This window comes from Neolamprologus multifasciatus, chromosome 3 (assembly GCF_963576455.1).
Source record: "Neolamprologus multifasciatus chromosome 3, fNeoMul1.2, whole genome shotgun sequence".
NCBI classification, from domain to species: Eukaryota; Metazoa; Chordata; class Actinopteri; order Cichliformes; family Cichlidae; genus Neolamprologus; species Neolamprologus multifasciatus.
In genome coordinates, this window is record NC_140441.1 from 3,462,016 (window position 1) to 3,476,604 (window position 14,589).

The 14,589-nt window shown below is 40.9% G+C and overlaps 2 protein-coding genes and 1 long non-coding RNA gene across 5 annotated transcripts; all 3 read left to right on the forward strand.

The window, feature by feature from the left end:
- Positions 1-2,561: 2,561 nt before the first annotated feature.
- Positions 2,562-5,970, forward strand: LOC146521092 (uncharacterized). The gene has a single exon (XM_085154276.1). The coding sequence runs from the start codon at positions 2,729-2,731 to the stop codon at positions 5,702-5,704; it is 2,976 nt and encodes a 991-aa protein (XP_085010402.1). The 5' UTR covers positions 2,562-2,728; the 3' UTR covers positions 5,705-5,970.
- Positions 5,971-7,307: 1,337 nt separating this feature from the next.
- On the forward strand, positions 7,308-9,166 carry LOC146521093 (uncharacterized). Of its 2 annotated transcripts, XR_014873222.1 has the most exons (5): positions 7,308-8,159; positions 8,237-8,419; positions 8,515-8,571; positions 8,683-8,757; positions 9,085-9,156. It is a non-coding gene; the product is annotated as an uncharacterized LOC146521093 (long non-coding RNA). The 2 variants fall into 2 exon arrangements; XR_014873221.1 differs by lacking the exon at positions 7,308-8,159 and having other exon boundaries at positions 8,178-8,419; positions 9,085-9,166.
- A 72-nt stretch (positions 9,167-9,238) lies between these two features.
- On the forward strand, positions 9,239-14,463 carry LOC146521094 (uncharacterized). Of its 2 annotated transcripts, XR_014873195.1 has the most exons (5): positions 9,242-9,405; positions 9,523-9,586; positions 9,673-9,767; positions 10,119-10,232; positions 13,014-14,297. XR_014873195.1 is itself a non-coding variant. In XM_085154595.1 (4 exons), exons 1-4 carry the CDS (start codon positions 9,334-9,336, stop codon positions 14,392-14,394), a joined length of 321 nt encoding a protein of 106 aa, XP_085010721.1. In that variant the 5' UTR covers positions 9,239-9,333; the 3' UTR covers positions 14,395-14,463. The 2 variants fall into 2 exon arrangements, 1 of the variants encoding a protein (XP_085010721.1); XM_085154595.1 differs by lacking the exons at positions 9,523-9,586; positions 13,014-14,297 and adding an exon at positions 14,355-14,463 and having other exon boundaries at positions 9,239-9,405.
- Positions 14,464-14,589: the final 126 nt, after the last annotated feature.

The following is a 14,589-nucleotide window of genomic DNA, read 5'->3' on the forward strand; positions in this document are numbered from 1 at the left end:
GCTGAAGACAACCTGTTGCCTGGATTAATCTGGTGGGAAGTGCACGTTTCACAAGGTACTGAGTTTATTTATTTATTTATTGCTGGTTGAGTGAAGAACTTCCGGTTGGGAGATCGTTTTGGATTTATACTGGAGCAATTGCCTATGTGCACGTTAGCATATGCTACTTCCGGTGCGGAAACTCCTGTGGGGAGCTTTGTTTCCGGTGTCCTATTCACGCCCTGTTTACGGTCCAAAACAAGTTAAGCAAATGAATAAATCAAGCGGCGATTTACATTTCTATAGATGTCTCGGGCATTTACCCAATATATCTGTAAATGATGTTCATCGACTTGTTGATATTTTTCCCCGCGCCTCAGGGCAAAAGAGAAAAGGGATTCAAATGTTATATTTCTCAGCTGTCCCTCGTTTATCGAGGGTGTTATGTTCTAAAAATAACCAGTGATAGGTGAAATCAAGTAGCCAATTTTATTTTTTGACGGTGCAAAATGTTTGGTGGACATCGTGGACATACAGCACTGCACTTCAGAGTCACACTGCTGCATCGATGCAGCGATTCTGAACAGGAGAGACGTCACGGAGGAGATCGTCTGCAGCGATCAGGATGCAGGACACAATGTGACGTAAAAAGAAAGCATGCAAACTTGCACTAAAAAATCTGCGACACAGCGAGGTGAAAGGTGAACCGCGTTATAGCGAGGGACCGCTGTAATTTTGAAGGTAAGTCACAACATTCCCTTCGTAAATACTAATGTATAGAAACCGTTACCAGCAATCATTAATTTTTGTGTGGCTTTTTTTTTCACAGTTTGTTTACATGCTGTGTAGGTGTGTACTTGACTAGCTGTTATCGACATAACAGGAAACATCTGGTTTGACTATTGTTCACCTGTAGTTTGAATGCTGAACATCTGCCTGTTTAAATCATGAGACCAGTCACTATACAGAGATGTGCTTCTGAATGTGGACGATGTGTCTTCTGCTGCAGTTCTGCTTGTGTTGAGTGATGTAAACAACTGATCGATCTAAACTCTTTAAACGTCAACATTGATCATTAGATTTTTTATGACAACAGTGGTGAGTGTTCCCACCTTCTGCTCTTTGTAACTTAACGCCATCTTTCCGTTTTCGAGTTGTGGACATGATTTTGATTATATCTTCGCAGTAGCGATTGACCACAAAGTAAAGCTACCGGAAATGTACAACATCCGGTCTCAAACCAGGAAGTTAGCATTTTCTCGTGCACAGGGTCAATACAGGCCTGCAACGTAGGGTTTATCTCTGCCGGCTTTAGGTTTAGTTTGGGACCATAATAGTTTTATCACTGGTGGTTTACACTGTATATGTGGAGATTCTGTGTACAGTGGGTAAATTGCTGTGTGTGTTTTTGGTTTGCCTGAATACTGAAATCTGCCATTTTATTATTTTGTTTTCATTGTTTGGTAAATTAAAGGAGGGTTGCAATGCTCTACTTTACATGGTGTATGACATGATTTACTGCACTATAGACACTAGTGTTCATTTTTGCGTGTAGTGCTACTGTTAAGGAATAAGCTTCATTGATCCCAGAAACAAAAGAGAAGTTAATTTAAGAATATCGTACCAGAGTACACTAGGAAAAGAACCCAGGGCCCATTTATTACTGGTGTCAAGCCAGCCTCCACTTTGTTTTACGTTCCCTGTGTATTCAAAGTATTATGGCAAAAGATGTGGAAACATGATTTCAAAATAAAATCTCCTGAAGCATGATTTCAAAATAAAATCTCCTGAAGCATGATTTCAAAATGAAGGCCAACTTCCAGTAAATTAAGAGCACATTGACAAATATCAATTAGTCTTGTTTGCACACTCTAATGTTGGATACAAATGACATACCCTAGTATTCTAGTAGCAACATGTCAATATTAAAGCCACCTCCGTTTGGATTTCAAAGTAAAAGCCCTCTGAATGTTTATTTTTGAACTACTCTTTTAATTAATTCAGAATGGAAAACTCACGTTTCCACAGACTTGTTGCAGTCTATATTGACAGTATACAACCCCATAGTGATTCCATGTCAATATTAATCATTCTTGTTTTGCCCTTCAAAATTCTCTCTTTCAAATTGACCATATATCAGTGTGCGTTTTCAATGACTTCAGAAAGCTCTAAAATGGAAAATTGCTATTTCCACATAATAATTACTTTCTGTATTGACAGCATTCCATCCCACAGTGATACCATGTTGATCTCAAGTCATTCTGATTTTGTCTTTCAAAATAAGAGCCCTTTCAAATTGCTCATACGGGAAATAATCTTTCAATGAATTCTGATTTCTCTAAAAAGAAAAATTCTTGTTTCCATTGCATAAATCCACTTTAGATCAACAGTATACAGCCCCACAGCGATACCATATCAATATCAAGTCATTCTGATTATGCCTTCCAAAATAAAAGCCCTTTCAAATTGTCCACAATTTACCGAACGTTCAGTGAGTTCAAAATGCTCTAAAATTGAAAATTCCTGTTTCCACAGGGTAATTCCACTTTAAATCAACGGTATACAAACGGTATATAAAAAAAAAAAAAAAAAAATCAAGATGGCGCTGGAGTGACGGCAGCCTTTCCAAGTAGCTCTGCAACACCGCACTTTTTCTTAACTTTTAACTTTTTTTTAGACTAGGCTTTCAAACTTTATTTCACCTTCCTCTAGTTGCTGTACTTCTACCTCTTAGATATAGCGATACAAGATGGATAATGCACTTTTTAAAACTTCTGGAACCAGCTCCTTCATCTACTCGAGAGCGGAGCTGCTGGCTCTAAGAACAAAGGGACAGACCGGCATGCGACACAACATCCCGGCTGAGATAAAGAGGAGCTACAGAGGCTGCAAGGCTGGAGCGAGGAAAGCGGATCACCGGAGGCGATTCAAACCGTCAATCCCGACAGTGATAATGGGCAACGTGAACTCGCTACCGAATAAAATAGACGAACTGTGTGCTCTGAACAACCACCGACTATACCGTGAGTGCAGTTTGTTTATCTTCACGGAGACGTGGCTAACCGAGCTAACGCCACAGGCTAACGTAGACCTATGCGGTTTCACATCCGTGAGAGCCGATAGGGACACGCAGGCCAGCGGAAAAAGCAGAGGTGGGGGACTCATTGTCTACGTTAACAACAGATACTGCAACCCCGGACACGTCTCCGTTAAAGTTTCGGTATGCCGTCCCGACCTGGAGCTGCTAGCTGTTAGCTTGCGGCCATATTATCTACCGCGGGAGTTCAGTCATGTGATCTGTGTGTGTGTTTACATCCCTCCGAAAGCCGACGCAACAGCTGCCTGTGAGAAAATACACACAGTCACAGCAAGACTTCAGACACAAAACCCCGAGGCTTTCATTATTATATCTGGAGACTTTAATCATGCCACACTGGATTCTACTCTGGCTGCTTTTCACCAGTTTGTGAATTGTCCCACAAGGAGCAACAGGACAATTGACCTACTGTATGCTAATGTGAGAGATGCATACAGAGCCACCCCCCTCCCCCCACTAGGGAAGTCAGACCACAACCTGGTTTACCTACAGCCACAATACACACCCCTCGTCCAAAGGCAGCCTGTCACAACACGCTCCATCAGGAGATGGACCCCAGAAAAGGAGGATGCTCTGAGAGACTGTTATTACACCACAGACTGGGACGTGCTTCTGAGCCCACATGGTGAGGACATAGAGGGGGCGACACACTGTCTTACAGGCTACCTCAACTTTTGTGTGGACACGGTCGCCCCTGCTAAGACGGTACGGTGTTACCCTAATAACAAACCGTGGGTAACACAGGAAGTCAAAGCTGTCCTCAACATGAAGAAGAAGGCTTTCAGGAGCAAAGTGAAGGAGGAGATGAAAGCAGCACAGCGGGAGGTGAAACGCTGCCTGAGGGAAGCAAAGGACACCTACAGGAGGAAGGTGGAGCAGAAGTTGGAGAGGAACAATATGAGGGAGGTCTGGAATGGCGTGAAAACCATCACAGGCCACAACACCAAGAACAGCACAGTGGGGGGGACTGTGGAGAAGGCAAACGAACTCAACAACTTCTTCAACAGGTTTGACCAGCCCACAACCCCCCCACCCTCACCCTCACCTTTACTACAGAGCCCTCTCCCCACTCTCCTACCTCCCTTGCTTCCCCCCCTTCCTGACACTATGATGACACCCCCCTCCTCCAATCCCTCTCTCAGCAGCAGGACATCTTCCCCCCCCTCCTTCCAATCATCTCCCAGTGTCACAGTGGATCAGGTCAGGAGACAACTGAGGAAGCTTCGCCCCAGGAAGGCAGCAGGTCCGGACAAGGTGTGTCCGAGGATGCTAAAGGCGTGTGCTGCTGAACTTGGGGAGCCGCTACAACGAGTCTTCAATCTCAGTCTGCGACTGGGGAGAGTGCCCGCCCTATGGAAGACATCCTGCATCGTCCCGGTCCCCAAAAGGAACCGGCCCAATGAGCTGAATGACTTCCGACCGGTGGCACTGACATCACATCTTATGAAGACTCTAGAGCGGCTCTTCCTCAACCTTCTCCGACCACAGGTACAACATGCCCAGGACCCACTACAGTTCGCCTACAAGGCGGGTGTCGGAGTGGAGGATGCCATCCTGTACCTCCTGCATAGAGCCCACTCACACCTCGATGGGGGAAAAGGCACAGTCAGGATCCTGTTTCTTGACTTCTCCAGTGCCTTTAATACCATCCGGCCCTGTCTGCTCCAGGAGAAACTGAACAGGATGGAGGTGGACCCCTGCCTGGTGGATTGGATCTCCGACTACCTCACCGACAGGCCACAGTACGTTAGGCTGAAGGACATCACGTCTGACACTGTGGTCAGCAGCACAGGAGCACCACAGGGAACTGTGCTGTCCCCTCTTCTCTTCACCCTGTACACCTCTGACTTCTGCTACAACTCTGAATTGTGCCACATTCAGAAGTTTGCAGACGACACAGCCATCATGGGGTGTATCTGGGATGACCAGGAAGAGGAGTACAGAAGTCTGGTGAGGAACTTTGTCGCATGGAGTCACACAAACCACCTGCAACTCAACACCTCAAAGACTAAGGAACTGGTTGTGGACTTTGGGAGGTCCAGAGCAGGTCCACTGCCGGTTCAGATAGAGGGGGAGGAGGTGGAGGTGGTCAACACGTACAAGTACCTCGGGCTGTGGGTGGACAATAAACTGGACTGGTCATGCAACACAGAGCACCTGTACAAAAAAGCCCAAACGCGACTGTACTTCCTCAGGAGGCTGAGGTCTTTTAACATCTGCAGGAAGCTCCTGAGGATGTTTTACCAGTCGGTGGTTGCTGGAGTACTTTTCTATGCTGTGGTGTGCTGGGGGAGCAGCACAGCAAAGAAGGACTCATCCAGGCTGGAGAAGCTGATCAGGAAGGCTGGCTCTGTGGTCGGCATGAAGCTGGACACTCTGGTGACAGTGGCAGAGAAAAGGACACTAAAGAAACTGCTGGACATTATGGATGATGCTGGGCATCCTCTGCACACGGCCATAAACAACCAGAGGAGTCTGTTCAGTGACAGGTTGCTTCTCCCAAAGACAAGAACCAACAGACTTAAAAACTCCTTTGTCCCACACGCCATCAGACTGTTTAACTCCTCTCTGGAGGGGAGAGGGAGGAGAAACAGGAGGACAAAGGAGGGGGGAACAACTAAGCTGTAGTGCCTCTTCTCTTCACTGTGCAATTACCTTTTGTGCAATACTTTTCGTTAATAATCAGCAGTGCAATAGACTCCATACTTGAAATGTGCAATTCACTTGTATTTTTATTTTTATTTTTATTCCTATTTATTGTATTTATCCCCTTTGTATATTTTATCTATATATGTCTTTGTATTTATATATGTGTGTGTATATATATATATATATATATATATATATAATATTCTTAACTCTGTAACTTCTGTCGGTGCTGTGCTTTTTGGAAAAACAAATTTCCCAGAGGAACCTACCCGAGGGATTAATAAAGTTCTATCTAATCTAATCTAATCTACCACCCCACAGTGATACCATATCAATATCAAGTCATTCTGATTTTGCCTTCCAAAGTAAAAGCCTTTTCAAATTGTCCATAATTCACCTACCTTTCAGTGATTTCAAAATGCTCTAAAAAGAATAATTTCGGTTTCCACCTTAGAATATTTCTGAAATGTTTTTTTATTCTTTCTGTTACTCACATGTATGTTTTGATGTGCAATGGTGTTAGTTTGAATGACATCTCCAAGGCCCTTTAATTTATAATTGTCTTTTCTGTTTTTTCTTTTTACTTTGTTTGTCAAGTATTCACCACATTTAAAACCCACAAAAAAAAGACAATAGTTAACTTTAAAATTAGTACAGAGGTGGAGAATAAACTCAGGTTGCCAGTGCCCACGTCTCAATTTTAAATACATGTAGATGATAATGTTTCTCGGCAGGGGCCGTGCTGACACCAATATTTATTATCTACTGTTACTTATACTTATCTAGGTTGTGGCTGTGATACTTGCTGTTGTGTACTGTGTTATATTTTTGCTTGTTTTCTTTTCTGTTTTTTTCTTCCAGTAGGTAATCCAATGGAATTTACTGTCTTGTGTCACCGTCCCTCATCCCCTCTGTTTTTTCCCCTCTTTTGAACGTCTCTTGTCTAAGTCTTAACCCTTTAAAACCGGTCAGAGCGGCAAGCTCTGTTTTGCGTATACTGGTGTTTTTAAAAGTTATGTTTGACTTTATGACTTTCTGTGTCGTTTCTGGGATGCTTAGGACTCATATTGCACTGCTGGAAATAGTTTATTTTGATGCATATGCTGCTTTTTTGCAAATTCGCATTATAATATTTATTTTCGTTTTTCCTGCAGTATATAAAAATTGGTGTATTTCAAAAATAAAACTATGAAGACACTCAAAATAAATTTCCTGTGGTGCGAAACTATTTTGTGCAACTTTTTTGTATTTACAGTTTTGAGGGATAAGCCTCTTAAATTTCTCTAACTAGAAATATATGTTAAAAAAGCAAAAACGATTTTCAAATTTTTTGTAGTTTATTGCACTTTTTTGCAATTTATGTAATTACTATGCACTTAATGCAGACATATTATTACAATTTGGGCTGTAATGGTTGTATTGATGTATAGCAACTTGAAATGCTCCCAAAAATGGCTCCACAGCATGTAAACATATAATATAAGCTCTGGCGGACTTGGTTCTATGGTAGGTCTTAAAGGGTTAATATTTCCTATCAACCAATTATGTGTATTCCTTTGATAATAACTGCAAATTTAAATTTTAAATTTTACAATAAAATGATTGAATAAATAAAGATATTTTAAAACTTCAATCAAGTGGAGCAATATTGCAAAGCCATAATGGTCCACTTGAAAAAAACAAAATCTGTTGGAGAGCCTATACCGCCCACTACTGGACGTTACAATTAAACAGGCGAGCTTGGAGTGTCTGACTCTGTCGACATTTCAAAAACTAGAGGTGAAAACATGTCATTTTGAACATAAAAGTCTTGTGCAGGAAAAATGCAGAAGAAGGAGAAGGGGTGAGTTCCTTTTTTAAGTATAAACTTTAAATAGTAACTTTTAAAATTTGCTAACAAAGTAGTTCATCTCCAATTACATGTAATTGAGTAATCAAGTCTTGTAGCCTAGCCTAAGATATTAGCCAGGTTATTTCTGATTGTAAAAATGTCTTTTTTCTTATGTGTAACACCTAAAATTACATTTATGTCACCATATTATTACTGGGGTTTTTTCGATAACAGGCTTCGCTATGAGCAAAAACAAAAAAAGATTTGCGCACAGGACTCAGGCAAAGTTGTAGCATACGGCAGAAATTAATTAACGTGTTCTATAACAGGCACATCTGTAGCTAACAGGCAATGGCTTTTTAACATCAAGTGCTGCACATTTTCTTCAGGGGCATTGTATTTCACAAAAACATGTTCAAATAGTACTTGAATAGAAACAAAGTTTTGTAATTAGTGGCACCGATTTAAAATTGTTCTCAATTCATTGAGAATATTATACATATTCTTTATAAAATGTTATGATTTCATATTCATCAATGATATAAATGCCACTGTAATGTTTTCTTTTTTACACTTAGAGTCTACCACTTCTGCTTATTTGGGGTATGTATTTTTTTCTTTTCTTTCATATACATTTTCCAGGAAAAATAAAACTGAAAATGTTATATCTTCTGTTTTAGAACAAAAAGAAAACGATTACAATCAATGAAATTATTGAAACTGTGGAACAGCTGAAAAAACATGGCATGCAACTGGAGGACCATGCACTTCATAAAGAAGGCCCCTGGGGTCAAGTTTGCCTGACACTTGGTATTCAGAATAATAAAAATAACCGCTACAGAATTTGTGATGCATTTCGTCAGGTTAGTTCTTTTCACTTAATTTTTTTAAAAACATATTGTATTAAATTATTTAGTTAAAATCAAATTTATTAAAAATGTATGCCTGTTCTCTACAGAACATGTCTATACCAGTCAAAGGGGATTCAGATAATGGACAAAAGCCACCAGAGCAGGTTCCATAAATAAAATTCTGTGTTTGATATCAAATATGTTGGGATACCAAATTTTAGTCAATGTGTTACTGTTGAAATTATCCCTAAACTTAATATTGTCATTTTCAACAGGAAGAACTATCAGCTGCCGCTTCTCTGTCACCGGACATCTCCTCGCAGGTGGAAGGACAGCTGTCTCCTGAGCAGGTCAGTCATTAAAAATGCTTTCAAATAAGTTATGATTGGTGCTAGGATCATTGTTTAAATGACCACTTTATATTACATAAAAAATATTTTTTAAAACACAATATACAATTAAATAAAGAATTTTATCAAATGTTGTAACATAGAATGAAATTTATATTTCATGACACTTCTCAACATGAATTTTTGCTCTATATTCTGACATTAGAAACACTGGTTGTTAATATACTTAAAATACACAAGTGTTTCAAGTATATTTACTGATATTATAGTAGTTATGTAACATGGACAAAACGTTTTCTCACAAAATAAAATTTTCCTCTTTTTTAGCCTAACAGCAACTTATCTGATGATGGATTCATAAGAATCAGGGTCCCACTTGAACAGACTTTTTTTTTCTTGAAAAGGAAAGAATGGAATGTAATTCAATTAAAAGGACATTATCATGAGATTATTTATCATTAACATAATTTAAAGTATATAAATTACATAGCTTTGTGTTGATGCAAATTGTTTACGTAGGTAATTGAAGGGCTGTTTCATTGTCTGGCAAAAAAGGAGCAAAAGGGGATCTACATTATGAACCATTACACAGCGGGCTTGATTCTCTTTGGTGATCGGACACAGCTTTCTCGCCAAAGCTTGGGGAACGTAAGATGATTGTCCAATGTCCATATAATTATGTTCAAATACATTTAGAAAGAATTACTGATTGAATGCTAACAGAATTCCACAAACTGTAAGAAATACATAAATGTTTTCTGACAGGTAAACTTCGATCGGTACCATTGTCACGTTTGTTAACATTAAAAATGTGCACTGGAAGTTTCTGGTAAGCAACAAGATTATAACTTTAAAGTGTGTATTTTTTTAATGACGATATATTAATATTGTTTTAATGATTTATCTTTTCTACAGTTCATCAATGCAGTGAATCACACTGTTTATCTCCTTGATCCTGCCCCAAGTTCATCAGAGGAGGAAGACTCTAAACTCGCTGCACGTAAATTCAGGTATTTAGGCTTTAACACATTTTGTTCTATGCAAACAGGCTTTACAAGTTCGTTTACTACAACTGCATTTTTGTAGAAGCTTGTTGTACCTGGCCCCACAATGCGTGTTTCTCTGTTGGCATCCTCTTGGCCAGGTCTCATTTGCAAAATAAATCAGTACGGTTAAATAAAAATTATCAGGTGAACAAATTATTTAAACAATAATTCTGATGCAAAAGAGCCAAACGGGACAGGCCAAAAATAAATAAATAATAAATAAATAAAATTCTGTGTAATTCTGTAAAATATCTTTTTTTAAATTAGGAAATACGACATATACCAAATTGTATTCTGCTTTGTAATAATGTGCAGTGATTACTTAAAAATGAGGAGAACCCGCCACGCAAAAACAGAATGGGTGGACATTAAATGGAAGGGAGGTGTGTTGACCCATCCAGTGCAGAAGGATGGCTTCAGCTGTGGATGGTAAGTGATGATAATATACATTTGTATATAATTTCTTACTTGTTTGCCATCATGCCATGGTCAGAAGAATATCCACATCCAGAACAGTAGCTGTAATAGATATGAATACATCTAATTCTAAATTTCACAGTATACTGCACAAATTAAGTATATGGTTAATACTTTGGTGCCCTAAGTCATGCAGATTTTGTGACATACTCTTTTTAGGATGTGCAAATATTAAGGCTGCACAGCGATTGCAGATAGTACTTATACTTATACTTTAAAGAGAGCAAGTCACAGTCGGGAATTTCAGTTCAATTCAACTTTATTTATATAGCGCCAAATCACAACAAAAGTCGCCTCAAGGCGCTTCATAGATACAGAGAAAAACCCAACAATCATATGACCCCCTATGAGCAGCACTTTGGTGACAGTGGGAAGGAAAAACTCCCTTTTAACAGGAAGAAACCTCCAGCAGAACCAGGCTCAGGGAGGGGCGGGGCCATCTGCTGTGATTGGTTGGGGTGAAAGAAGGAAGACAGGATAAAGACATGCTGTGGAAGAGAGACAGAGGTTAATAACAGATATGTGTCATAAAGGCTGCACAGCGATTGCAGATAGTACTTATACTTATACTTTAAAGAGAATAAACACAGGATTCAAGTGTAGGCTTGAAATACTGCTTGGAATGGACGGTCTGAATATATATGAAAGCCTATATCAGAACAGATTTGTGACACTGTTAAAGTCTAAAAATCTTTATTACTGAAGCTCATCAGGGAAACACAAAGACTTCAGACCCTCCCACTGTCTGCACAGAGATCTGCCACAGAGAGTGGTGTTATTCCACAGATCTGATTGGTCAGTAGGTGGTGAGTTCATACCTGCTGATCTGCTGAGGTCTGACCCAGTGAACTCTGGGTCACATTTGACTGAATGTTTAGAGATTTTCATTGTTTTTCAAAGGTCTCACTGAGGACACAGACTGGGCTGGTGTTTAATTTTCCTAAAAGCTGTTTCATTCATTTCTTTTCCTTACTTTGATTCACCAGAGAGGAGATGAGTTTGTAAGAGCGTAGAAGCTCCAGCAGCATTTATAGTCTAAACACAGCTGTTTTATTCTGTTTGACACAAAGACTGAAACATTTCACAAAGAGGTCAGAGCGACTTCAGAGTTCTTTCTAAAGAGATGAGGATGCAGAGCTGTCTGTACCTGGTCTGTGTCCAGAGGAATGTGTTTGTAATAATGAACAAACTGCAAGTACTCAGCTTCATACTTTAGAAGGCCTCAGTGATGTGGACTCTTCAGCTGATCTGTCCACGAGGAGGAGGAGACGATCTTAGAGGAGAAACAGCTACGATGGTCACACAGATTCAGCCTCACTCTGAGAAAACCAACAGACTGACAGCAGCAACTACACCTGCTCCATCAGTGATGGGAGAGACCGACAAGCGTTCATTTACAGGTCAAAGGTCAGCAACAAACCCCAGCACCTGCTGTAGATACTGATTTCAGTGCTGTAGGCAAAGGTCAGAGGTCAAACTGAAGGGAAGATTTCCTAAATAGACTCACAGTAACATGTAGCTCAGAGCTAACCTCAGTGGAAACAGGATGTCTCTGCTACGACAGCTGCAGTGGAGGGTTCCACTCACAACATCTGCACACTGTGCACAGTGGAGAACAGCTGGACGCACACAGATGTGCAGCAGTGTGTGTTCCTGCTGGCAGACAGCTGTGAACAACAACATGAATCTGTCTGTGAGAGTCCAGTCACAGGTTGAGCTTCAGTGTGAGACTCTCTCCTTCCTCCTGGGTGATAAGAAGACGGTTTCATCTGGGAACGACCTCGGGCAGCACTGCTGCGTTATCTTGTTGAGATGTTGGGAAGGCCTCCAAACATGATCCACCCACGAGGCCGAAGAGCACGAAGGGGAAGGAAACGTTTATCAAAGCAGAAAAACAAAACGCCATCCTGAGAGTGCAGCCATAACTCTCCCTGTGTGAGAAGATCCTGCTCAGCTGTTGCTTAGCAGCCGTGTTTACTCTGGCATGGAAACCAGAAACTGGGCTGTGAGCTGGACTCTGACAAACAGCAGCAGCAGCGTCACCATCAGGTTTCCATAGTGCAGCAGAAGCACAACACCTAAAGTCTACCTGGAGGTGGTGCAGATTGTTTCTGTTGTTCAGCACGTGAGCTGGAAGTGTGGTAACTTTAACCTCAAGCATCAGTTGAGTCAGAGCAGCTGTGCCTCCTCCTCCATGCCCATCAGGAAACAGAATGCAGATCTGTCTTCCTGTCCTTCAGACAACTCTCCTCTGTTTGGCGTCCTATACTATATGTGCTGTTTGCTTTATCTCTTTAAGGAAGGATGAAAGAAATAAAAAAGAAACTTTTTCTCATGATGGGTTAGCTGTGGAAATATCCACCAGTTACACTCCAGTGGATGCTCAGAAAACAGCTGAGGGTTATTATCCACCAGCCTTCTTCTAGTAGCTGACCTGCTGCTAAAATCTTGAAAATCTCATTTGCACAAAATTGTCTGTCATCTATGATCCAATCAGCTTCAGTTTCTTCTGTCGTGTGACATCATCGAACCTGATAAATCTCAAAATCTGATGACAATAAACATGAAACTGATTAAGAGTTAGTGTGAAATATTTAGAAACTTTGTGACAGGACAGAGAAACTATTTTACGCTGATTATTGTTGCAGAAGTGTCCTTCACTGAGTATCCAAGCAGTCACAATAAGGGAGACATGTGTCCATGTTTGTGTCCTCGCTTCACGCCTCCACACAGATAAAGACCTGATTATAGTTTCCAGTCTGCTGGGCTCCAGGTGACATAGGCTCCATTAACAGAGTGAGAGGGTCTCTGCAGACACCCACAGGCTCAGCGTCATGACCACACTCGCCCTTAATGCTGCTCACATGTGCAAAAGCTGTTTCTTCATCCTGCAGCTCCAAAGAGCTTTGCACAGCGCAGCCGAAACCAGCAGCAGGTAGTTATTCAGTCTTATATTGAAATCATCACCTGGTGTTTAATTTTTATTATTATGGTTAAATAACAGAATTCTTCTTAAATTATTACATTTGTACACATCTGTGGAAATGTCTCTGGACTCTCCTCAGCAGTAGATTTACAGCTTTAAACAGAGAAACATTTATTTCCCCAGAGATTGTTAAAATAAAATCATCAACATTAAGATTTAAGGTCTATGGTTCCCATGGTAACAACCTTCACCTCTATGGGTTGAATAAATGTCTTGGATCCGATCTTTAGAGATAAACACTCAGTCCCCACCAAATGAACGTAACAGAGAAATAAATGGATGACTAAATGAAACTGAACTGAAGCTGTGCTGACACACTGAGGACAGACTGGACTCTGCATGCTGCGTTTACTGTCTGCTCAGGAAAGCAGAGCACCGCTGCACACAGAAGGGTTACTGTCTGCTGTATTCATCACAAAACACTTCTATCAAATTAATTTCATTGTTCAGTTTATTTCAAATGTTTTTATATTATCATTTCACAATAACCATTTACTGGCTCTTAAAAATTAAGAAATATAGCTGCAGTTTGAAATCAGATCATACTTATTTTATCAGACATTTGAATGTATTTCTCATGTTTTAAATTATAAACAACACTTCTTTAAAAAGGTCCCAGTCAGCTTTCAGAGAGCTCAGGCTGAGTCTGTGCAGCTGAACATGGCAGACTGCCACAGATCACCTCTGAGGAAAGACGAGGTCGTTCAGCTTCCTCGTAGTTTCACACCTGTTGATGAACTTTGTGTCGGCCAAAGTTCATCAACAGGTGTGAACCTAGAAATGTGAACCTTCAAGTCACTGACAGCTGATTATAGCGTGTCCTGGTGCTCTTCTGTGATTCAGTGTGTGCAGCCAAACATGATGGCAGACTGCCACAGATCACTTCTGAGGAAAGAGGAGGCGTTCAGCTTCCTCATAGTTTCACACCTGCATGAAGCAGCCTCACCCTGACAGCTTCAAATCACTGTCAGCTGATCACTTCCTGTCCTGTGATTGGCTGAGCTTCAGGCCTTCTCTCAGTCAAACTGGAAACAGGGATGTGCAACTACACTCACAGATAATTTTTGTTTCTGTTTGTGTGTCCTCAGTTTCCCAGCATGCTCTGGCTGTGTTGGTGGAGGTGAATGAGGGGGAAAGATCTGTCCTGCTGCCCTGTCAGTACTCAGGTTTAATACCTGTGGACCCCACAGTAACATGGACTCGCAACGATCTCAATCCCAAATCTCTCCATGTGAGACAGGAAGAAACCGACGATCTCGGAGGACAAAACCAGCGTTACAGCGGACGCACATCGATGAGGCCTGATGCTCTGGACTCTGGAGA